At 53.7% G+C, this 25,241-nt stretch overlaps 1 protein-coding gene across 3 annotated transcripts in view; it reads left to right on the forward strand.

Moving 5' to 3' along the window:
- The window catches only part of TRIM67 (tripartite motif containing 67), a 51,401-nt gene that overhangs the window by 20,125 nt on the left and 6,035 nt on the right, over nucleotides 1-25,241 (forward strand). Inside the window, exons 4-12 of one of the 3 annotated variants that reach the window (XM_060107720.1) lie at nucleotides 12,130-12,225; nucleotides 13,824-13,946; nucleotides 14,935-15,045; nucleotides 16,259-16,412; nucleotides 17,153-17,164; nucleotides 17,926-18,071; nucleotides 20,873-21,011; nucleotides 22,095-22,398; nucleotides 24,135-24,297. In XM_060107720.1, coding sequence (XP_059963703.1) covers nucleotides 12,130-12,225; nucleotides 13,824-13,946; nucleotides 14,935-15,045; nucleotides 16,259-16,412; nucleotides 17,153-17,164; nucleotides 17,926-18,071; nucleotides 20,873-21,011; nucleotides 22,095-22,398; nucleotides 24,135-24,297 — 1,248 coding nt within the window. Of the gene's footprint in view, nucleotides 1-12,129; nucleotides 12,226-13,823; nucleotides 13,947-14,934; nucleotides 15,046-16,258; nucleotides 16,419-17,152; nucleotides 17,165-17,925; nucleotides 18,072-20,872; nucleotides 21,012-22,094; nucleotides 22,399-24,134; nucleotides 24,298-25,241 lie in introns of all 3 variants that reach the window. The other 2 variants (XM_060107709.1, XM_060107716.1) reach the window with 2 other exon arrangements.

Consider the following 25,241-nt stretch of genomic DNA (forward strand, 5'->3'; position numbering starts at 1 on the left):
GAATGTCTCAAGGCACCTGGAGCAGCCATGCCTGACAGACAGAGGAGGACTAGCCCTCACCATAAGCGCACAGGCTTCAGTAGTTGCAGCATGCAGGCTCAGTAGTTGTGGCTCACAGGCTTAGTTGCTCTGCGGCATGTGGGATCTTCCCAGACGAGGGATCGAACCCGTGTCCCCTGCATCGGCAGGCGATTCTTAACCACTGCACCACCAGGGAAGTCCCGAAACACTTTTTAAAATTTAGCAGTGTTCTCTACTAGATCCATACCTAGACTTCTTTCATACTTGATTTTTATTTTTTAATGTGGGTTTTTTTCCATGATCCCTCAACCATAGAGAGACAGGCATTCCCTGTCACACATACAGCTCCTGGAATCGGGCATGCTGTCTGGAGGTGACTAAAGGATGCCTTTTTGATTACTTGGGTCTTCTCTGAACTTCTTGCCTTTACCCTGAACCTTTTTCTGGATAGTTTCATTTTGCTTAAAATCCATGTGTTCTCTTTTGAGAGAAACATAAATCTAGCACTTCCTGAGCAAGTTTGAAATGACAGTGTGAGACACATAGTGTACCTCACAATCTTGTTTTCCTCCTAATGTCTCTACATGGTTAGTGACAAATGAGGGCTACATAATCCTTTTTGATAGTAAGTTACCCCCAAAGCGTAAGAAGTGAAATTCCATGACCAGCCTAACGTTACATTGCATGTCGGATGCAAAGCAGAAATGGAGCTCTGGTCCTTGCTTCTGATCCTTGGTTCATTTTATAAACTTCTCTGCCATATTGTCCAATAAAAAAATAACTAATTAATGCATCTGTTCAGCAAATACTTATTGACTATACACCGGTAGCTCATACAGAGATGAAGCAGACCAGGGTACCCATCCTGTAAGACCACACAACTGAGCAGAAGAAAGGGTAAATGCATGATGACAGTCCAGTATAATGAGGTGTGGGGTGGCACGGGGGCCCAGAAAAGGAGCATCTCCACCAGCCTTGAGGGGGTGGCAGGGAGGGGAAGCAGCATGAGGGAGGGACGTCGGAGCTGAGTTTTGAATGATGACTGTGGGTGCTGGCAAAGCAAGGGGGAGACCACATCAGGCAGGTGAACAGAGATGCAAGGGTGTCGAGGGATGGAGCAGCCTGGCAGGTCGTGCTGAAGTGGCTTGTGTCTTGAAGGTGGTACAGGCTGCTGCCCTTGCCTGTTCATTCCAACGGGAACTGACAAGCCCACGCCCTGGGGGGGGACGTGGAATTTCCAATTATTCTGGGTCTGGTTCCTGCACATGTGAGCTCTTGAGGGTCATTTGTAAATTTATTTATTTATTTATTTATTTATTTATTTATTTATGTATGGCCACGTTGGGTCTTCACTGCTGCACGGGGGCTTCTCATTGACGGGCTCTAGGAGCTCAGGCTCAGTAGTTGTGGCGCACGGGCTTAGTTGCTCCGTGACATGTGGGATCTTCCCGGTCCAGGGCTCGAACCCATGTCCCCTGCATTGGCAGGCAGATTCTTAACCACTGTGCCACCAGGGAAGTCCCTCTTGAGGGTCATTTGGCACTAACTGACCCTCTTATCAGAATGGGGTGCAGCCATGTGCCCATGGGTACATGCAGTGATGTAGCCAGTTCCCTTCAGGCCTGCCTCCTTTTTGACCTCAACGCTAAGTCCTAACCAAGGAAGTTTGGTTGGTGGCTCTGAAAGATCAATACTGGCAGCTTAAAGGTCCCTGTTGACAAGCTGAACTGCTCCCCCTGCACACCTGGGGCAGGAGCTCACCGAGAACTCCTGAGCTGTCAGCATTTTGGGAAATCGGAGTCTGAAGCTGAGCTGTGGTCAGGGCGGAGGAGAGGCCTCTCGCCATCAACCGTGTCCAGAGGGACTGAGCTTATGCAGCTGCAGCATGAATCACTAATTACAACATAGATATCTTCGTGTTTGTTTAGGCTCCTAGTCAGTTAGAGCAAAAGAAACCAACTGTGGTTCACTTGAATTGAAGAAAATTTACTGGCAAAATAAAATGCTTGTTTCTAAGCATTTACAGAATCCAAGGGAGCTTTGAGAGCCATGTTCAAAATTACAACAGGGATCACATACAGCCCTGCATTCTTGCTAGCCTCTGTTCTCAGCACCTCACATGCAGCAACTCACTTAATCCCACGATAACACCGCAAGGTACCTCCTGCAGGAAGAGATTAAACAATTCACCAAAGGACACAGAGGATGTGAGTCGGGGTCCAAACCTGGCATTCAGGTTCCAAAGGCCTTCTCAAGCCCTAAGAAGCAGGAGCTACAAGAATGGTCTACTCCCAGGAGTCTGGTCAGGGACCTATAGAACAAATGCCTGTATTTCTGCATTTCTTTGCCCCTTTCTCAGTTTTGAGTCCCAAGGAGCTGGCATACTCCCAGCTAGAGCAGGGCATGTGCCTGCCCCTTGTTGGGTGATGACAGTGGTACTGGGGCCATGATCCCAGTCCTACCAGATGGTACCTGGAGGGAAAGAGGCAATTTCTCAAGGCAAAACAAAAGTACCGTTAGGAAGGTTAATGGACGGCCAACAGCAGGGAAGCAGTGGTGCCTGCGATGGTCTGGAGAAGCCCTCTCTGGGATCTCATTGTGCTCAGATCCCCCGTCACTAGAGTGCCAGCCCCTGAACCCAGGGCTCTCCACGCAGGCTCTCTTTTCAACCTTGGAATAGCCCTTGGGGTGCATATCATTGCCCCCATTTCCAGTGAGGACACAAAGGCTCACAGAGAAACTTGGTCACATAGAATCAGGCTTTGAGTTCAGCCCTTGACTCCACAGTCCAGTCCACACATGGGAAGGCTTCTGGGCACATGGCTGGCAGGTCCAGGAGCTTAGTCCACTCTCCGGCCTGGTTAGTGCAAGGCTGAGCTGAGCTTCTGGGGAGCTTTGCCCCCGTCACCACCTCCCGTCCTCCAAAGCCTGAGTGGCTGGCTCGGCGGTGGGAACGGGGGATGTCAAACCAGCCACCGTGTAGTCACACCTCATCCACTCCTGGCCCTCTTCCCCCATTGTCAGGATTCACAACTCTGTGATCTCAAACCTCTGTGAGGAAGGAGCCCTCCATCCCCTGGGCCACCCTGCATCCCACCCTCCACTTTGGGGGGACCGAGGGAGGAAAGTCAGAGGGTACCCAGCTCTATTTTTACTCAAGTCAGGTGGGGGAGGAGTGGTGCTCAGGAGATCCCACCAGGGCAGGCCCCCAGGGAGAAGCCCCGGGAAGAGACCCCGGGCCCAGCAGGATGGGCCGGACGGGCCAGGCGGTGAGGCGGGGTCGCCACAGGCGCCAGGCGTCGGACCCCCCAGAAGTCAAGCTAGATGCCTCCAGCTGTACCCCGGGACCCCGCCCAAGGGAGCCAAGACTCACCCCTGGTTCTCTGCTGCCCCAGAGCACACGGCACTAAACTCAGTCAATTCACAAGCCACGCGAGCGAGCGAGCGCCTTTTGTGTGCAGGCCCCGCGCTGGGCACACGGATGAATTCACGCCTCACTGGAGGAGCCTCGCTCCAGTGAGGGCCAGTGGACAAGTAACTAGATACCAGACAGATGGTGACAAGGACTAAAATTGGGGGTAAGCAAGAGGCTAAGGGGCAGCAGAGGAGAGGAGGATCCCACAGACTCATGGAGTCCGGGAAGACTTCATGGAAAAGGAGAAGTGCACCTGGCCTTGGGCAGGCTGATCCAGGGCTCCAGGTGGGCGTTGTGAGGGCAAGTGACGGCTGGGACAAGGCTCACAATGCAGGGGGCGAAGCGAGGGGAGCGGATCTGCCAGAAGCCGGGGTCTGGGTTCAAAAGCCCCAGGGAGGGCGGAGGTGCTGACCCCCCCTGGCACACCACTGGGCCTCCTCAGCAGTAGGTGGCCAACGGGTGCCTGTTGACAAATCACCCAGTGACTGGGTGAAGGTCTTGACGGCCAGGCTGAAGGGTTCCCACCTTGTTCGGAAAGAGCCACAGGAGAGGAGACCTTGAGCCCCAAGGGCCAGGACGAGAGAGATTCCAGCAAAGACACAATTTCTTACTGAAGGAGGAGTGCATTTCCAGGCAGGACAGAACAGATCAGGGTCTAGCCTGGTTTATGATGTAAGCAGGACAGCTGTGAACCTCCCACTTTAAACCCTTTTGTATTAGTGTGTGATATGAGTGTATCAAGGTACAGTTGCCCCGCTGTATGCGAGGATTCAACCATCTGTGGATCAAAATTAGTGAGGAAAAAAATTCCAGAAAGTTCCAAAAAGCAAAATTTGAATTAGCCACATGTTGGCAGCTCTTTTCATAGCATTTACGTGGTATTAGGTATTTTAAGTAATCTAGAGATGATTTAAAGTATGTGAGAGGATGTGTGTGGGTTACATGCAAATACTACACCATTTTATGAGGGACAGTTCTGGAGGCCAAGTCTGAGATCAAGGTGTCACAGGGCCCTGAAGTCTCTAGGGAAGGATCTATTCCAGGCCTCTCTCCCAGGCTCTGGCAGGTCCTTGGTTTGTGGTAGCATAACTCCAATCTCCACGTGGTGTTTTCCCTCTGTGTACATCTGTCTCTGTGTCCACATTTCCCCTTTTTATAAGGACACCAGCCACATTGGATTAGGACCCACCCTAATGACCAAATTTTAACTTGTGTACCTCTGTAAAGACAGTGTCTCCAAATAAGGTCACATTCTGAGGTCCTAAGAGTTGGGACTCTGACGCATCTTTTTGGGCGGCCATAATTCAACCCATAGCACCTCCCCTTGAGGCTGCCCAGGGTGCAGCCTTGAGTTGGGAAGGGCTGGATGATGGAGAGGTAGCGCTCTGGCCGTTCTGCTTCTCTCCTACTGCCAGAGGCCTGTACCTACACACGCCCATGAGGTCCACATCTGCCGAAACAGCAAGGCCAATTGGGCTGCTCATCTTAACGGGCATATGAGTCTTAAACAGAAGTTAAGCCTAAGAGAGGAAAGCTCAGAAGCTCCCCAGGCAAGTGACAAGGCCAGGAGGTCACCACTATGTTAGCTGTTGGTGTCCCAGGGGCTGGGTCCTTGGGACCCCTTGGCAGGAGGGAGCATTTGAGAAGATGCAGGGAAAATATCTGCCTCCATCGATTCAGACTTCCCCAGTGGGGAGGGGGACTTATCATGGGAGGATGCAGTGGCCACCTGCTTGGGTGGAAAGTGAGTGGTCGCAGTGCTCAGGCCTCTCAGGAGGGTGCTTCAAAGGTAGTTTCTCTGCTTATCCGGGAGCCCCTGACTTTTGATTTTCTTAAACGAGTTCTCCACATCACTCTTTTATTACTGCTGTTCTGTCAAAGGATTAGGACATTTTTAACTCATTTTAGGGATTATCATCAGCCACGAATTTTTTTTTTTTTTTTTTTTTTTTTTTTTTTTTTTTTTTTTTTTTTTTTTGCAGTATGCGGGCCTCTCACTGTTGTGGCCTCTCCCGCTGTGGAGCACAGGCTCCGGACGCGCAGGCCCAGCGGCCATGGCTCACGGGCCCAGCCGCTCCGCGGCATATGGGATCCTCCCAGACCGGGGCACGAACCCGTATCCCCTGCATCGGCAGGCGGACTCTCAACCACTGCGCCACCAGGGAGGCCCCAGCCACGAATTTAAAAAGCCAACACCTGTTAGTGAGTGGAGGAGGAAAAGGGGAGAGGAAATGCCCCTTGGCCCCATTTCACAGCTTCTTCCTCTGTGCTGAGTGAGTGTGCCAGACACTCAGTGAAAATTCGGCTGTCCTTGACCGTGTGCCCCAGAAGCATGGGAGCAGGGCGGCTAGCTCTCCCGGCGGGCTGATGTGCAGAGGCTCCTAATTGCTCCCCCCCCCGGAGCCCTGGGAAGGCAGTTAGGCTGAGGGACAGGGAATCTAGCTTTAGGGACAGCAGAGTGAATCGCTGGGCGTACCCTCCGCAGATAAAAGCAAATCCTCCTTTTATTCTCCCCCAGAGTGTAGCTGCTTACATGTTCCCCCGACCTCTCCACTCTTGCATTACACAGCCTCCCAGTGTAATAGTGTCATACTGTGATTTATAATAAAATATATATTTGGTCTTCATCTCGGTTCCTGGCACAGAGCTCCTAAACCTCTAGGAATTTCCCAAATGATGAGTGATAAAATATCTTTTATGATGAGGTGATTGTTGGAAAGCCTCAGGTAACCGAAGGATGGACTGGTTGCCAGGGGAACGACCGTGTGGGTAGGGGCTGGAGCTTTCAGTATCCCCACTCACCCTTCCTCCCAAAGAAGGGGGATCCTGTAGAGCTGGGGTCTCATGCACCCTGTATGGGTCCTCTCCTCACCCCCTCCAGAGCCTCCATGTGCCCGTCTCACCCACCTTCTTCTGTCCCCAGGTGTGGTCCCTGTGGGTGGGATAGTACTCTCTCATGCAGTCTCCAGCTTTGTCACTGCATCTGCTTCAGTAGTAAGGGCACCCAAGGCCCTCTGCCATGTCGCTGCACCTCAGTTTAGGCTGACCACCAGGGCAGTCATATTTATCTTGGTTGCTGGCCTCTTGGCGAAGAGCTTTTCCAGTGCTTCAGCGGGGCTTTTGCAGCCGTTGGCAGGTGGATCAGGAAAGGGGAAGCAGGCCTAGGTGGAGGAACTCTCTGGTCTTCCAGCAGAGGCAGGGAGAGGGAGGGCGTCGGAGGTTCTGTCGAGTAGGACTAAACTGGAGCAGGATCCGTGCCAGCGGTTAACTAGAAACAGTTAATACCCAGAAGTCATGAAAAGAGTTTTGATCCACAGGGTAGGGTTGGACTGCCAGTGCCCAGGACCAGATGGGGCTTCATGCCCTAGAAATGGCAGGTCCAGAGTGGCCACATGACCATTTTAATTAAGCCCAGCGTGTAAGAGGATTGAGACGTGACTAGCTCAGGGCAGCTAGTCAGACAAAATCTAGAACAGAATCCATCCACTGACTGAATCTCTGCGGAGCACATTCTAGGTGTGAGGCCCGTGCTGCCTGCACAGAGGTGCACAGGACAGGCTTGCAGGGCGGCCGACAGGACAGGGGAGCAGATGCATTTCCCCTGGGCTGCCCATCTCAAGGAGAGTGAGACATGCCCTGGAAGGAGTGCCAAGGGCGCGTTCCATTTGGGGAGGGGAGCAAAGCATCAAGAGGAGGTGGCATTTGGCAGCCATCTCTAGATCCTTGGTGCCTAATTTCTGCACTTCTACTGGGTAATCCTGATGTCAGAGAACAAAGACCAAGTTTAAAAGGAGGCAACTTGGGACTTCCCTGGTGGCGCAGTGGTTAAGAATCCACCTGCCAATGCAGGGGACACGGGTTCGATCCCCGGTCTGGGAAGATCCCACATGCCACGGAGCAACTAAACCCGTGCGCCACAACTACTGAGCCCACATGCTGCAACTACTGAAGCCTGTGTGCCTAGAGCCTGTGCTCCACAACAAGAGAAGCTACCACAGTGAGAAGCCCACTCACTGCAACAAAGAGCAGACCCCGCTCGCCACAACTAGAGAAAGCCTGCACGCAGCAACAAAGACCCAACGCAGCCACAAATTAATTAATTAATTAATTTAAAAAAATAAATAAAAGGAGACAACTTGGGGGCTTCTCCACAGAGTCTGTGGCAAACATGAGAATTATCTCTGAAAGGTCCTAGTTGGGTAATTTAGATAATTCATGTCTTGGTCTGTTTGGGCTGCTATAAGCAAATCCCATAAAACAACAGAGATTTATTTCTCACAGTTCTGAAAGCTGGACATCCAAGATCCAGCTGCCGGCCTTACTTAGTTCCTGGTGAGGCTCTCTTCGGGCCTTGTGGACAGCCACCTTCTCACTGTGTCCTCAGGTGGCCTTTCCTCAGTGCAGTGGGAGGAGAGAGGGAAAGCGCTCTCCCATGTCTTTTCTTTAAGGGCACTGATCCCATCATGGGGGCCCCATCTATGTGACCTAATTGCCTCCCAAAGGTCCCATCTCCTAATACCTCATACTGCAGGTTAAGGCTTCAACATATGGATTTTGGGAGGACACATTCAGTCGGTAACAACCCATATATGATAGACCCAGACTGAACAATTAAGAGGATTTCAGGAAAGCTTGGGCTCTATTTCTAAGCATAATAGTAAGAACTCGTATGAGGTAGGGGTTGTTATTCCCACCTTACCGGGGAGGACCCTATAGAACAAAGAGATGAAGCATCTTCCCAAGATGCACAGCTAATGAATGACAGAGCCAAGATTTGACTATACTGGCCCAGAGTTCTCTTGCTTAATGCAGTATGAGGCCCTATAACACCATCCAGAATAGGAGGGAAAAGGCAGAAAGCTACCCCATGTACCTAGAAGCTACTCTTTTGGGATGCAGGCAAAGAGTGATGCTAGGCCAGGAAGCAGGTGGTTTGGCCCACTTGGAAATACATTTTTAAACTGTCTGTCTAAACTTAGAGACTCTGCAGCAATGTAGTTCTAACCTTAGAGGAATAAAAAGGCATAAAATACAATGTTTGTTTCAAGTTAAAATCCATTCAGTCATTTAAAAAATTTTATCTTCAGTCTGGTTATTTCCTTTCTTTCCAAGAGGATAGTATAACCAACATCCACAGAGACAGAACAATCCATTCTCATTTCTCAGACGGCAGGCTCTTCTCTCAGACCAGAAAGACACAATTTTCAGTGTCCCCTGCTGGCCCCTAGGTAGTCCCTGTGGAAAAGAGGAAGAGCATGTTTCAAAAAACTGAAGCCAAATACAATATGCTGTGAACCCATAACACGTTGCCAATAAGTGAACCACTTGCCCCTTGAGAAATGGGTTCCACCTTCGCAGCCCAAACCCTGACTCCTTTGCCACTAGAATAACCAGGTCCGGTTTCCACAGTGCTGTCACCTGGGCAAGGAGAGGTGTCTCGTGGCCACATCACACAGGAAGGAACTGGGGTCAAGAAAGGTTCAAGTGTGTGCTTGTCGGGACATCCCTCGACGGCGACCGGACCTCACATGTGTGTCCGGGCTCTTCCCGGAGACCAGCAGACTGGGCACAGGTCTTTGTGCAGGCGAGCATCCTGCTGGGCTGGGGCCGGACGGCGTCAAGAGAAAGCAGAGGGCAAGATCAAGGGCAAGTCTGGTGGGCCTGGAGCCGTGTCTACTGAGCTGTGAGATCATTCCCCTTTCAGCTGGGCGTTTGCCTAAGGTCCCTGGAGGCCTTCAAAGATCACTCTGTTCTGGGCTCCTTGCCAAGGTCCTGGGTCTACTTGCCAAGCAGGAAGCAGGTCCACAGGCCCTGGGGTGGGACGGGCCGCAGGGAGGCCAGGGCTGGCGGGGACAGAGCCCTGCTGGCTCCAGTTCCCCGGGTGAAGGGAAGGGGACTCTCACTAATGCAGCCTCTTGCCGGAAAAGGTGGTCACCGTGGTGATGGATCTACAGGGACCTGTCTTAGCTTAGCATTCGCTTCTAGTGGAGTAATTGCTTTGCTTTTTATTCAGCCAGTGAGCAGTTTTTGAGCCCCTGCTTTGTGCCAGTGCCTGGCTAGAAAGGCAAAGACAAAAAACAAAGTCCCCGCCATGAAGGATTGTATAGGTTCCTGGGAATCGGGCCCTCCTTGGGGAGGGAAGGGGTGCAGCCTCAGTGGGCCCTCTGCTCTGGGTGATTGTGGTGGGGAGGGAGGTGCCACTCTTTTCTGGGCGCTGACGATGGGCCTGAGTGATGCTGACCTCTCCGGCTCCTGCTGGGCATGGAGCAGGCTGAGCTGCCCGAGGACCTGGACCCCTCTAAGGACAGATGCAAAGATCTGTGCTACCCAGGGACTTCCCTGGTGGTCCAGTGGTTGAGAATCTGTCTCCCAGTGCAGGGGACGGGGGTTCGATCCCTAGTTGGGGAACTAAGATCCCACATGCCACGGGGCAACTGAGCCCACGCGCCGCAAATAAGACCCAACGCGGCCAAATAAATAAATAACTATTAAAAATTAAAATTAAAAAAAAAGATCTGTGCTGCCCAGAACAGCACTGGCCAAACGTGGTGGCTGAAAACTTTAAATAAAATTTAAATCCAGTCCTTCAGTTACATTAGCCACCTTTCCAGTGCTCAGAGCCACCCATGCTGGTGGCAGCTGTATTAAAGCAGACACAGAACCCTCTGCTGTTCCTGTAAGGTCTACTGGATATTCTTCCTGCGTGGGTAATTGCAACAGAAAGTGGTCCACACCGGGTGCCTGTGGAGGGAGGGGCCTACACCAGCTGAGGTGGGGGGCATGGGGAAGCCAGTAGAAGAAGGAAGGGCTTCTCCGGAAGCCACCTCTCTGCTGAGCCACACCTGAGGCTCCCAGCCATCTCCCAGCAGGACAGAGCCCAGACCTCACCTTGACCTCACCTTGAATGTTGGTGACCCTGGTCTGAGGCCCCTTCCTTCTCCCTGTGTCTCCTCATCCTCTCCATGGCTATGTTTGTACCATCCAGTGGATTGCAAACTGCATCAGAACCCCCTGGAGAGCTTGTTAAAAGACAGGTTCCTGGGCTTCACCCCCAGTTTCTGATCAGTAAGACTGGGGTGAGGCCAGAGAATTTGCGTTTCTAACAAATTCCTGGATAACACTGATGCTGTCAGTCCAAGAACCACACTTAGAAAACCATGGATATGGTCCAAAGAGTCACATTCATTGATTCATTCATTCAACAGATATTTGTTTCATGCTGCCATGCGCATGGTGCTCTTCCTACATGTGAGCAACCAGGCAAGGTCCCTATTCTGGGGAGCCTACATTTTCGGGAAGAGAGACAGACAGGAAACAAACCTGTGTTGGGTGGTGATGAACATTATGAAGAAGAATAAAGCAGGGCAAAGGAAGAGGCCTCACTGACAGATCATATCTGAGCAGAGACCTAATGGAATATTACTCAGCCATGAAAAGGAACAAAATGGGGTCATTTGTAGAGCTGTCAATGGACCTAGAGTCTGTCATACAGCGTGAGGTAAGTCAGAAAGAGAAAAACAAATATTGTATATTAACGCATATATGTGGGATCTAGAAAAAGCGGTACAGATGAACCTATTTGCAGGGCAGGAATAGAAATGCAGACGTAGTGAACGGATGTGTGGACACAGCGGGGGAAGGGGAGGGGGGACGAATTGGGAGATTAGGTTTGACATAAATACACCACCATGTGTAAAACAGATGGCTAGTGGGAACCTGCTGTATAGCACGGGAAGCTCAGCTTGGTGCTCTGTGATGACCCAGATGGGTGGGATGTGGGGTGGGAGGGAGGGAAGTCCCTGAGGGAGGGGATATATGTATACATAGAGCTGATTCACTTCATTGTACAGCAGAAACAACATTGTAAAGCTATTATACTCCAATTTAAAAAAAAAAAAAGAAAAAGTGGAGAACAGGTATGACCCAGCCTTTCTGGCCCCGTTTTTGCTCTGCCCTCAGCTTTTTACTCTGAAACGTGAGAGTCGTGTTAAAAATCAAGGGCACCAGTCTATTCAATAGCAAGATTTTGAAGACAAATTCGATGGTGTGTGTATGTGTTTCATTCAAAAGAAGCCTGAGGCTAAAGGCCGTAGATTTGATCCCAGCCTGCAGCTCTGCCTTTGGGTCCCAGCAGCTGGGCAGGGTGAGGAGTCCCTAGTGCTAAGGAGGAGGCCGCCGTCATCCCCTTCCATGTGATGCCCTGGGACCCCCAGTCCATAGGGCTCAGGCTCACTTCCAGTTCCCTTTCCCGCCCATCCTGCTCAGGCCAAAAGGTGCCTGTGCAGGAGTGGCGTGGGCAGAGCGTGTCCTGGGGCCTGGGATTCCCTCACCTAGGCGTCTGAGTTCCTACTGATGGGGGGCACGACTGCTACAGCAGGGAGGGGCCAGACCCGGCCAAGGCTCTACTTGCCTTCTTGTCCTGGGTCCTGTCAGCCTGAGCCAGTTAGCTGAATGCTCCTTACTTCTACCCAGCTTTGGGGTCCAGACAGAAGAGTGTTGGTCAACCAACACTTTATCAACCATTGCTGGAAAAATAAGCACATGCAATAGAGTGCGGGAGTCAATAGCGGTCCCTTCCTACGTGAGGACGGTTCCTGGGTTCTACCCTCTTATAAACACAAGCCTTTATGATAAAGTGCAGACCAAGTGCCTTTAACACCTAATTTTCCTTTTCAACCTGTGATATCTTTTAGGCCCAACTGTCTCAGGCCTTAAATGGAGTTTCCGATAAGGCAAAAGAAGCCAAGGAATTTCTAGTTCAATTGAAGAACATTCTGCAGCAGATCCAGGTGAGCAGAGCTCCCGCTGGGAGGGGAGTCCCTGCAGGAGGTACGTGAAGCTGAGCAGAGGAAAGGAAAGGCCCCGTGGCAGGTGCTTTTCAGTGCTGAACGTGAGAAGGCCTAATTGTCCCACTGCACACCCTCAGAGTTGCGGACATCACCCACTCAATCCACTGACACCCCCATGACATCTGATAGGGAAGGGATTTTGCATAACTCAGAGAGAATCCTAGAAAGAGAGCCGGGCAGAAATAATGCAGCACTCTGCGTGGCCACGTAGCCCTAGGCAGTATCTGTATACGGTGCTTTTGTACCAACGCATCAAAATATAAAAGCATCATTTACTAAACAAATGTATTTACTGAGCACCCATGCTTTGTCACATACAAGCCCGATGCAGATCAATAAGCCACAGCCTCTGTCCCCAGGAGCTCTGTCTGTCGGGGAGAGAGCGTATAAGTACATGCACGCGTGGAGGAACTTTCACACAGATCACAAACCGTAGAGCATTCCGGTGTCTGGATGGGAAAAAGGACTGAAGGCACTGAATTCCTAACCAGCCAATAAAAACCATCCTTCCTAATAAGTGAAAGCCCAGAATTCAGCTGCCAGGCATTTCCTGTCCTGGTTCTGATGTTTCAGGGACACCGGAGGTATCTGTTTGATGGGGCTGCTGTAACAAGGTACCATCGATTGAGTGGCTTCAACAACAGTAACTTATTTTCTCATAGTTCTGGAGGCTGGAAGTCCAAGATCAAGGTGTCAGCAGGAATGGCTCCTCCCAGGGCCTCTCTCCTTGGTCTACAGACAGCCATCTTCTCCCTGTGTCCTCACACCGTCCTCCCTCTGTGTGTGTCTGTGTCGTGATCTCCTCTTGTAAGGACACCAGTCAGACTGGATCAGGGCCCAGCCTGATGACATCATTTAACTTACTTCTTTCAAGGTCCTGTCTCCAAACACAGTCCCATTCTGAGGTCATGGGGGTTAGGACTTAAAATAGGAACTTGGGGCAGGGGTGAGAGAGAACACCATCAGCCCATGACACAAGGTCTGAATCCAGGCTGACCTGAGTGATGTTGAAAGTTTTTGGTTTTGTTTTTTTTTTTTTTAGAATTGAGAGAGACAGATCCTACAGCAAGAACAGTGGGTTTTGTTTGTTTTACTGTTTTCTGATTAGAGAAAGCAAAAGTATGTTATAGAAATTTTGAAAAGTAGAGAATAACAGACAGAAGTAAGAAAAGTTCACCAATATCTCAGCCCCTGAGGTGACCCCCTCACCATTCTGACATGTTGTTCCACTACCTTACACACACACGTGCACACATAGTATGCGATTATGCTGCACACACTTGCAGCTGCTCTTTTTCCCCTTAGGTCTCTCTCATGAGCTTTTCCCATGACATTGAAAACCCTCACAAACCCTCACGGTTTGGATGACTCTGAATATTCACTCCATCCTATAGATGTGCAGAGACTCACATGTGCACTGTTTCCAGTTTAGTAATGGGATAGCTCACTCCGGGACGAGCTTGCTGGTGTGCCCCTGTATCTCTAGTGCTGGCCACGTTACCGAGTGTCTTCTCCCTAAAGCTGTCTGCATCCCGCAGGAGAACGGCCTGGACTACGAGGCCTGCCTGGTGGCTCAGTGTGACGCGCTGGTTGATGCTCTAACCCGGCAGAAAGCCAAGCTGCTTACCAAGGTTACCAAAGAGAGGGAACACAAGCTGAAGGTGGGTCCCCAGGCGGCCGACGCCCTCGGTCCCATCACAGCCTCTGAGCCGAGCTTGGGGGAGCACGCAGTGTAGGCTCTGGGTCAGTGTTAGTTGAGTGAACGAATGAATGAATGAACGAACGAATGAATGAACGAACGAATGAACGAATGAATGAATGAATGGGGAGAGGAAGGGCTGAACAAGTTGGCCTGGGACCTACTTACACTCGTGTCACTTTCCCTAAGCAATCAGCACCCCTGCTCTCTCTCCAAAGCTGGAGGGAGATGCCTGAATCCTGCTGTTTTTAGTCAGAAGGCCACCCTCTCCCATCTTCTCCCGGGCCCTGTTTTCTGTCGAAGGGACACTGCCTGTTCTCATCTTGCAGAGCAGAGGTGGCCACGGCAGGTGACAAGGCTCCAGCTCTCCCCCTTCTTCGAGCTTTCTGATGTCTGGTGCTCGCAGTGGTCAGCAGGGACACCACGGCCAGTGGCCACCGCGGCAGGGGGGAGGCTTCCCTCCACTCGGCACTGGGTCCCTGGGCCAGGCAGGTACCCCATGAACACCCTGCCTTGACAGAAACTACTCACCTCATTGTCTGGGCTCGATCTATTCTACAGACATTTCCCAACTGAATCAGGAAATGTTACTTTCAAGGAAAGAAGGAGTGAGCGTTGGGGATGATCCATGGTTTACATGCAAAGCAGCCGAGCCCCTTGAGTTTCCTCCCAACGAGTGAGACTGGGGCACTGGTCACTAGGAGGGTTTCAGAGGGTGCACGTTCTCTGCTTTTCTATCCAGAGTTCAGGAAGTTTGCTCTGTTGGGTGTGGCGACCCTGCTTGTTGGTAAGTGGGTCCATTTACCGCCCGCATAACAAGGGCACGTGGAGCTCAGGAACACAGCAGCAGCAGGAGAGGGTGCAAGGCAGCCAGGCCCCATGCCGCTTGCCACTGCAGCCGGGCTGCTGTTCCTCGATGAGACAGTTACTAGGGATACTTCTCGTGGCAGATGGTTTGGGACCAGATCAATCACTGCACGCTGAAGCTGCGCCAGTCCACGGGGCTGATGGAGTACTGCCTGGAGGTGATCAAGGAGAACGACCCCTCCGGGTTTCTGCAGGTGAGCGGGCTAGGCATCGTTCCTCCAAATCCACTGCCATGCCCCAGACTAGCCGAGATTCTAGGAAGGTCCCTCCCAGCGGCTTGGAGTTGAGCAGAATCTCCTGTGCTCAGCGATTCCAGAAGACCTAGGTTCTCATCTTGGCTCTGCATCTCACTAGCTGTGACCCTGGCTCTGTGTCATCCATCCTTAAATGAGGAGATCAAACATCATAATCTCTAGGGCTGAAATGCCGTGCTTTCGTGCCTCGACTTGAAACCCCAATTCAACATTTTCCCCACAGATGAGAAAAGACAGTCTTTGCCAGTCAAGCTGGAAAGATTGCACAGGAAGAAGTGAGTCAGAAGAATCCACATGACCCGTTCCCTCAGGGTGCGGAGTCCTGCAGGTCTGGACACGTGACTGCTGCCTGCAAAGCCAGTGCAGCCTTGCTGGGCATCCTTCCAGCAGCCAGTCTGACTCGGGGTCACGAGCACCTCTTGGGATCGTGTGTGTGATTCAGACGGAAGCTCTGTCCTCCGTCTCTGGGGAACATGATGAATCTCCTGGACTGGTCCCCAGGAAGGGTGCATAGGGTCATGGCTCTACAGGGACACGTGCAAATGTCTGAGTGAGCAGGACTTTCCAGCAGAGGAGAACAGAGCTGTGGGTTTGATGCAGTAAGAGTTTGGAGCAGAAGCTGCAGCAACAACGTGGAGGAAACACAGTGGGAGGGAGGGAGCTTCACGCTCCTGGGGATGAAGGACCTGCTTTCAGACCCTGGGACAAACCACTAGTATGTTTCACTTTGCAAAGTGCTAGATCTAGCAAAAGAGGTAGAGTGAAGACTGTTCTTGTATATTTTTAAAGTACTGAACTTCCCTAGTGGTCCAGTGGTTAGAACTCCGCCCTTCCACTGCAGGGGGCGTGGTTTTGATCCCTGGTCGGGGAAGACCCCGCATGACGTGCAGTGCGGCCAAAATAAATAAATAAAGTAAAAAAATTCTTTTAAAAAGTATCATTTGCTTCACAAAAGGGTTTAGCCTAAAACATCAAGTGCTTCTTTACATTTAACATGACTAAGCTGTTAAAAGATGATCTCTGCCAGGGCTTGAGTGGGCGTGCTTAGCCACCGCAGCCCCCTGAGCCCACAAAGTCCCTGTCCCTTCCTTACCCCCTGCTATGTTATTTTCCCTTTGCACGTGGAAACTCTAAACTCTGTGCTTCCTTTAAGATCTCGGACGCCCTGATCAAGCGTGTCCAGGTGTCTCAAGAGCAGTGGGTCAAAGGTGCCCTGGAGCCCAAGGTGTCTGCAGAGTTTGAACTGACCTTGGACAGCGAGCCACTGCTGCAGGCCATCCACCAGCTGGACTTCATTCAGATGAAATGTAGGGGTGAGCCGTGGTTGGCCCAGTTCAGTTGATGCTTCTTCTGGAAGAGGCATCCACTCTGTGGCGCAGCTTAGCGCCTTCAGAAGACTTGTGACACTGGTGTGACACAGAGTGGGAGGGAGGGACTCCTGAGTCACAGACCTGGGTTCACATCCCAGCTCAGCGACCCTCAAGCTGGGTGACCTCTGTGGGTAGCACCCAGCCTGAGCAAAACTTTTCCCATTTGTGAAAGAGGATCGTTTGTTCATTCAGAGACACCTATCGAGTGTCTACCACGTGCCAGGCACCATCCTAGGTGCTCAGGACACAGCCGTGAGCAAGTCTACAGACTCCCTCACTAGACTGAGCTGATATTTAGAGAAAGAAATAGATAACACATCGATAATACAATACAACAGATAGTAAAATGTAAACTGATAGTGGCAGGTGGGAAAAACAAGGTGCCTTTTGAGAAGGGGGCATTAGTAGACATGGGTGGGGGGGGAGGTATTTTGAGGTGAGGAGGAAAGAGATGTAATGTAAGGGAAGAACATTCCAGAAGGCCGAGGGGTGGTGAGTGCAAAGGCCCCGAGGCAGGTATAAGTGTTCTGTGTTCCAAGAAGAGGGAGAAGGTCAGAGGTGAGAGCAGACGGGAGAAGGTGGTGGATCGTAGCGGTGAGTTCAGAGACCCACGGGGGACACGAGCTAAGGGTTAAGTAAAGTTTGCATAACTTTCCCCAGGTTACAAGATTAGCAAGTGACGTCACCCTGCCTCTCCAAAGACTTTAAGGGTACATTCAGGAGAGGGAATGAAGCTCTTTGGTTTTTTTAGACCAATATATCCAAGGGCTGAGTGCCACACCTACAGAATCTGTGAACTCAGGAAAATCCTTACTTGCAAAATGCATGGCCATTTTTAAACCAGAGACACCCAGTCTCTTGTGCATCTCTGTGCTTTCTCCCATACTCAGTTTGCACCTCCCAATCTCACCTTAATAGAACTTATGAGACACTTGACTCAAATCCCTAATTCCACGGGTTGACTGCCCGATACGGTAAGATCGCCTCTCCTTCCGGGATCTAGTTCCCGGGGCCTTTAAAATGCTTCCAGACAAAGGTTTCAGTGGGTCTTTGCATTTTGCCCTTCCCCGCCCCCGAGGGCACCTTCCGGGCCCCAGGTGTGAGCTGCTCGCTGCCCTGTGCAGAGGGTCCACAGAGGCCGGGCTGCAAGTCCTCGCCAGCTGCTCATGGGGCCGAGTTAAAACCAGTGATTCTCAGTGGGCAGGTGGGCAGGGGGCAGCTCTTCCTCAGGGCTCCAGACCCAGAGGGGTGGAGGCACCTGCCAGGCCTCTCCCTGCCCCAGATCCCAGGACCCCCATCCAGGGTTGAGAAGCACACCGAGCTGTGCCCACGAGCAGCCAGGAGTGACGCAGGGGGGCCACCTTTTGCTCCTGGGGTGAGGCCGGGTCCACGCAGCCGCCCTGTGCCCTGCAGGTGTTTGTGCACTAAAGCCCACCTGTCCCCGTCACAGTGCCACCCGTGCCCCTGCTGCAGCTGGAGAAGTGCTGCACCCGGAACAACAGCGTCACGCTGGCCTGGAGGACACCGCCCTTCACCCACAGCACCGTGGACGGCTACATCCTGGAGCTGGACGACGGAGACGGGGGCCAGTTCCGGGTGAGGCCCCGCTGCTTGCCGGGGGGAGCTCGCACTGTCCCAGCCTCTGCGCCAGCCCAGGGGGCTGCCCTTAGCTCTGATGCCACCAGCGAGGGCATCGGCCCCCAGGACCCAGAGCCAGTGGGCCTGGGCTCATGGGACGTGGGGCTTCTCTACCGAGGGCTGGGTCTGGGCAGGCAGAGGTGGCAGCCACAGAAAGTTCTGGATGGTTTTTCTGTGAAGACTGACACAGGTCGGAGGCCAAGGTAGAGCTCCGAAAAGGTGTCCCCTGTGGTACCCACTTCCCAGTCGGCCCAGCAGCGCAGTGGTATCTGGTCAGCACCCTCCCACCCAGCACCCCGAAGCCGCTCCCCACCCCCTTGAGGTTCCTTCACACCTGCCTTACCCGGTTCAGTGATTAGTTCACCTGGCAAGGTGGGAAGACACCTGAGAAATGTTTGTTGGGTTGGGGTGACCGTCTATATCCATGTACCAAATGATGAAGTCTGTGCGGACAGTGAATACCCTTAGCGAGTCACAAGTGCATCTTCTAGTCTCGGCCGGTGGTAGCAAACCTGGACGGCTCCCCACCCCAAGCCAGCGCCCTAACACATCTCTACCGTGAGACGTCACACAGTGAAGTTCAGGCCCCCGTCCAGTTGTTGTGTTGACAGGAACACCAGGGAGTACAAACTCTGGGTCTGCTGAGAGCTCCACCTTTCTGTCCCCGAGAGACTAAATAAAGACTCGTTCTAACAAACCAGTGCAGTCATAACAATTCTCATACTTCTCCTGGGAAGTGGCACCCATTCAACGTCTCTTGCCAACAGTCAGTATTCTCTCTGTTTCCCTCAACTGGATTGATGCCTATGTCTTCTCTTTTCTTTGTTTCAAGAATTTCAGAGTTGGGGAAATCACTGCAGTACTCCCTTGGGAATAATTGAGTCCCTGGGGATATGGGCTCTTTAGTGAGAAGCTGAGGTTGCTTTGGCCAGGAATAGTGGGTCATACACCGGGTCCAGAACCTCAGCCGTTCCGGTCGTGCAGATGAGCTAGGAACTGACAGGGCTCCCTGACTAACCAGAAACCAGGAGGAGAGCTTATGGTTTTGAAACGGGAAGAAAGAGGACACTGTTTGAGATGTTAAAAGAAGCAGCCAGGACTTCCCTGGTGGCACGGTGGTTAAGAATCCGCCTGCCAATGCAGGGGACATGGGTTCGAGCCCTGATCTGGGAAGATCCCACATGCTGTGGAGCAACTAAGCCCTCTAGAGCCCACGAGCCACAACTACTGAGCCTGCGTGCCACAGCTACTGAAGCCCGAATGCCTAGAGCCCGTGCTCCACAACAAGAAAAGCCACCGCAGTGAGAAGCCCGTGCACTGCAACGAAGAGTAGCCCCCGCACACTGCAACGAAGACCCAACGCAGCCAAAACTAAATATAAAATAAATAAATAAATCTTTAAAAAATAAAAATAAAAGCAGCAGCCACAGGGCTCAACTGAAGATGGCTTCTCCCCTTTGAAGCATGACCACTAACAAAAACTCCACCCAAGGGCTAGAATTTATGAGAAACCATGTGTTATAGTGGGAAAAGCGTGGACGCTGAATGCAGACAGACCTGGTTTTGAACGCTGGCTTCTAAATGGATTAACTGTGATCTTGGGCAAGTTGCCTACCTTCTCTGAGTATCCTTGTGAATAAAATAACGAAAATAATAGCAATGTCCCAGGGTTGTATGAGGATTAAGATGTCTTATACAGGGACTTTCCTGGCGGTCCAGTGGGTAAGACTCCGTGCTCCCAGTGCAGGGGTCCCGGGTTCAATCCTTAGATCCTGCATGCATGCCGCAACTAAGAATTCTGCAGGCCGCAACGAAGATCCTGCGTGCCGCAACTAAGACCCTGGTGCAACCAAAATAATACTAACATAAATAAACACTTTTTTAAAAGATGCCTTATACAATGCCTGGCACACAGCTACTATTATCAATAACTTGGAAAAACAAATGAAGTGAAACACCCCTGAGTAACCAAGCAGGAAAGATGTTTTAGACAAACTAAGCTGAATGTAATGACATAGGTGAGGTGTACAGCTATGCATTTGGGGGAAGTTAATAGGACAGAGTAAGTTTGAAGTAAACGGGAAACAAAGTAAATGTTCTAGAAAAGGATCTTTGGGGTCCGATGCAGAAATGTCCCACCCTCTGGGGAGGCCAGGAGAAAAGCAGCTCTAGGAGTCCCAAAAGGAGTAGGAAGATGGCAGCCTCGGCGGTGGGAGAAGCGGGGAAGGAGGTGGCGTGCCCATCTTACTCCAGAAATGGCCAAATCAACTTGAACCACCTGCGCCTGGCCACGCCCTTCCTCCATCTGCCTTTTCCCATCATGTGTGATGACCCTTCCCTTTCAAACATCTTTCGTTTTGTTTATTTAGATGCTTAGCCCATGTTTTTTCTAACTTAATTTCCCACCGGAAACCAATAATCCCTTCTTGTTCCAACCGAGAAGGAAGTGGGGTTTTCTGCAGCCCCACTCCCGGGCTCCGGAGTCCTGTCCGTCCGGTCTCTCCTCTGCAGAGGCAGGACGGTCTCGGGCAGCATCCCGGCTACCGCGCCTCATACCTTCACAGGAGAGGGCCCATCCATCAGCCAATAGGAAGAGTTTGTGTCCAATTTGGACGTGGCCTGAGACTCGGCCACCACGTGTCCAAAATCTCCTTATTAATAACTCTGTTGGGATGCTAGCACTCTTGACGTCACCGTGCAGCTAAGAGAAATTTTCCACATAACGGAGGTGCCTGACGAGCTGTCTGGGTCTCTTCTAGGAGGTATACGTCGGCAAGGAGACCCTGTGCACCATCGACGGCCTTCACTTCAACAGCACCTACAATGCCAGGGTCAAGGCTTTCAACTCCTCTGGCGTCGGGCCCTACAGTAAGACCGTCGTCCTGCAGACGTCCGACGGTGAGCCCTGGGGTGTCTTGGGGGAAACAGATTCAGGCCCAACCCACATTTCATCCCACAGACAGGCAGACAGACAAGGGAAATCTGTGAGCTGCTCATGAGGGAGTGGAGGAAACAGGTGAGTCTGTCTCTTCCAGCCCCGCCCCTGCTCCGCTCACCTGGCTCCATGCCTCACCTCCCTGCCCTCCAGCCACGAAGGAAAGAGACACTCCTTCACCCCATTTGCTGGAGCTGGGAAGGGAGGCTAAACTCCCACTTCCGAGGGGCCGAGAGCAGGTAGGATGGTCCCAGAGACGAGAAGGCACGCGGCTGCCAGGGAGAAACCCACCCCTCGAATACCCAGCGCGAGAGATCAGATCTGAGGCGCGCCCACCACGCTTCAGCCTTTCAGGTTTCAGGCAACGAGCACGTCGGCGTTCCGCGGGATTTTGATCACCTGAGTCCTTAGCGTCGAGGGATGATGTAGGGGTCCCAGGATGGTGCCGGCCCTGTGTTTAGTGTCATTGTTTATCCCAGCACATCCTCTGACCGCCCTGAAGAACACGTGACAGCCTGGACTGTCTCCCAGGGACAGAAGCAGATGACGCTTTTCCCCCCGGGATGGGTTCACCAGCTGTGCACCCATGGGGGCCCTCGCCTGCCAGCGGGCTGTGAAGCGGAGCCTGGAGCTCTGGGGCTTTGGTGACTTCGCTTCACCTCTCTGCATCTCAAATTCCCCTCCCACGAGGTGGGGTCTAGATATCTACTCCCCCCTCACTCATAACAGTGCCCGAAGCGTGCAGAAGGGGCTCAGAAACCAAGATTCCACGAAAGCATTTAGATTAGAGGCCTGAATGTCTGTGTTCCTTGGCGAGGTTGGGTTCATGGGATTGGGATCTTGGATGAACACAGAGGAGGGAACGTGAGTGTGAGTGTGTGTGTGTGTGTGTGTGTGTGTGTGTGTGTGTGTGTGTGTGTGAATCGCACAGGGAAGAACATTAGACACCGGGTGCCCGCTTCCTGAGAGATGCCAGTGAGTCTGTGTCTCCGAGCCCAGGTCACAGGCTGCCACTCACCCTGCACCTCTTGCCCCTTCCTTTCCAGTGGCCTGGTTCACGTTTGACCCCAACTCTGGGCACCGGGACATCATTTTATCCAATGACAACCAGACGGCCACCTGCAGCAGCTACGATGACCGGGTGGTGCTGGGCACGGCGGCCTTCTCCAAAGGTGTGCATTACTGGGAGCTGCACGTGGACCGCTACGACAGCCACCCGGACCCCGCCTTCGGGGTGGCCAGGGCCAGCGTGGGCAAGGACATGATGCTGGGCAAGGACGACAAGGCCTGGGCCATGTACGTGGACAACAACCGCAGCTGGTTCATGCACTGCAGCTCCCACACCAACAGGTGCGTGAGCCCCCGGCCTCCCCGTTGCGGGGCTTAGGGATGAGAGTCCTCCTGCTGTTCCCACGTTCCAGGGTCGGGAATGGCGGGCAGTGTTTTCCGCCACTTTGGCGTCCAGCTTCCAGGGAGAAGCGAGCGCTGGCCCGCAGTGCAGTTGGAGGAATCGAACAGGGTCTAGAGCACAGCAGAGCCAGCGGGTGTGCAGGCCACTCAGCGAGCCCCGCACCTGGGTTCCGCCGCCCCGCGGTTCTGCTTTCCCCCACACCCGTCAGCCCAGCGGGGCTGCGAATCAGCCCAGCGGGATGTGCGGCACCCTTGGGGCGCTCCTTGCTGGTGGCTCTGTCCCGGGCACCCCCAGCACTGCCTCACCCTGAGCCCGGCCCTGGCAGTGGTGTCACCAGGCTGGACACGGGAAACTCCCATGCTGGGGGGACGGGCCCTCTGGGGCTGCCCTGGCCAAGGAACCCACAAGTGGAGGGTTATGACCCTCGGAGCTGCCTCCTTGCTGTGGTGTTTCCTTCCCAGTCTGCTGAGGGCCTTCTCCCCAGCGGGCAGAGGCGAGGGGCCCTGAGAGGCCGACCTCCCTGCACGCCAGCGCTGGGCAAGGTCAGCTCTGGGGGCTCTCGGTGCTCTGGGCCCACCTGCAGCTCCTGCAAATGGCCCCAGGGGTCCTGGTCTGGGGCAGGGACTTGCCTGAGGATCCTCGGGGCGGAGTGGGGGGGCGGATGGAGGCCGATCGGACCCTCCCACCTGCTTTTCACTGGCAGTGACCGTCTCTCCAGAGGCAGCTCTGCGCGGGCGCTGCGGGGAGGTCGGGCCCACCAGCTCCGTCTCTACTCGCTTAGGCCACGCAGGCGCCCAGATACACTGGGACGGGCGTAACCAGAGAGAGCAGGTGCGGAGCTTTCTTCGTGCCCCGTGCTGTGGGAAGCCCCTGGCTCCTACGGTTCCATCTGGGCCCCGGGAACGTGCGACTGGGATCGACATTTTGCAGATTATGAGATTGGGGCTTAAGGTTGATGCCCAAGCCACAGGGCTCATTAGAGGCGGTGTCAGGGTTTAACTCAGGATGCCGGCTCCAGTTCCGGGGGGCAGGGGCGGGGCGGAGCGGGCGGGGGTGGGCCGGGGTACCCCGGGGGAGGCGGCCGCTTGGGCGGGACTCACGCCGGTGCCTCAGGCGGGTCGTTACCGCCACCTGGTGGTCAGCATCTGAACAGCACCAACAGGCCCGCTGCCAGTTCCCTTCCCCACCGGCGGGCTCCTGCCCTGGGCCCCGGCTCACCCTCCGGGAAACCTGCCCTCTGAAAACACCCAGCGAGCGCTCCTCGCCGTTTCCCGTGCTCCCAGCCCACCATCAGCCTCCAGCTGACCAGCTCATTCCCAGTAAGGAAAGGACAAGGATGGTTTGGTGATCAGAGCAGAGCAGCCAGTGTCAAGGCCGGCCGACCTCAGCCCCAGCCAAGGGAGGGGACCGTCCGACGGCCTCGGCCCGCCCGCCCCGGTGTGCCCGCCTAAGGACCGGCCCCGCCCGGTGGAGGCGAATCCCAGCCACCACGAAATGGAGCCTCGCAGCAGGTGCCAGGAGCGTCACAACGCACGCCCTGTGCCCCGCCGCGGGTCACCGTGGGATGGCCAGCGCCCTGCCCTGCCGCGGGGGCTGTGTTTTTAGGCGAGGGTACCCGGAGCATCCTTTCGAGGATCCTCCCGTCCTCACCTACATGCCGGGCTCCTCTTCCCAGGACGGAAGGCGGCGTGTGCAAGGGGGCCACCGTGGGCGTGCTGCTGGACCTGAACGAGCACACCCTGACCTTCTTCATCAACGGGCAGCAGCAGGGCCCTACGGCCTTCAGCCACGTGGACGGGGTCTTCATGCCGGCCCTCAGCCTCAACCGCAACGTGCAGGTACCACGCACCCTCCAGGCCAGGGCCCGTCTGCCGCCCCCGGCCCCAGCCCCACTGCCCGTGGGCCTCCAAAGTGCGCCGGGCAAAGGGGGCTCTAAAGAAGACGCCGGCGGTGCCGTCCATGCAGGGAGCTTACCTACCGGCGCACCTGGGCATCCCCTGGAGACGCTCCTCTCCGGCATGATGTTTGCTTGCTTGTCCGCTTGAAACAAACGAGCAGAGGCTCTAGGTGGCGGCTTCGGGGCGGTGTGTGAAGGGGGCAGGTGACAGGCAGGGTGGAGAGGGCCAGGGAGGCTGGAGGAGGGAGGCAAGTCCTGCTTCCATGTCCTGGGAGAGAGGAAGGTCGGTGTCCCTGCCCGGCGTGGGCCCCGATGGTCCGGGGTGTGCGGGGCTTCCACGTGGCTTTCCCCTGAGAGGAGAGACTGAACTGAGGCGGGACCTCTCCTAAGGGTTCCCTCTCACCCTCCCTGCCCCTCTGGCTCCTGCATGAAGCAGGCAGCCGCTCAGGGCCGGGCCCAGTCCTGGGGGCTGCGGGGTTACCGCCAGCCCAGGAGGCCCGACACACACAGAGGCAAAATGGGAGCCCGGTGAGGGTGTGAGGGAAGCTTGGAGGGCAGCGTGGAGCAGGGTGCCAGCCTTTGTTTCTGGCATGCTGCTCCTCCCCCCGGGAGGTATATGGGGTGGGGGGCAGAGGCCTGCTTCGCGGTGCCCACTGATCCTAATATTGTCACTTATTGATTGATTTGTACCTCCAGTCCTTGCAAAAGGGCTTTGAGGCAGCCTGAAATATGGGCTGTTCTTCCACAGGGTTAATAGAACAGATGTAGGAAAGGAAAGAGGGCCATGGAAAGAAAGCAGAAACGAATATAAACCCGGAGCCCCAGTCCCCGGACTGTAAAAGAGCATCAGCCTTGCCGGGGCTCCTGGCAGCTGGAGCAGCATGA

The sequence above is a fragment of the Mesoplodon densirostris genome, chromosome 1 (genome assembly GCF_025265405.1).
Source record: "Mesoplodon densirostris isolate mMesDen1 chromosome 1, mMesDen1 primary haplotype, whole genome shotgun sequence".
NCBI lineage: Eukaryota > Metazoa > Chordata > Mammalia > Artiodactyla > Ziphiidae > Mesoplodon > Mesoplodon densirostris.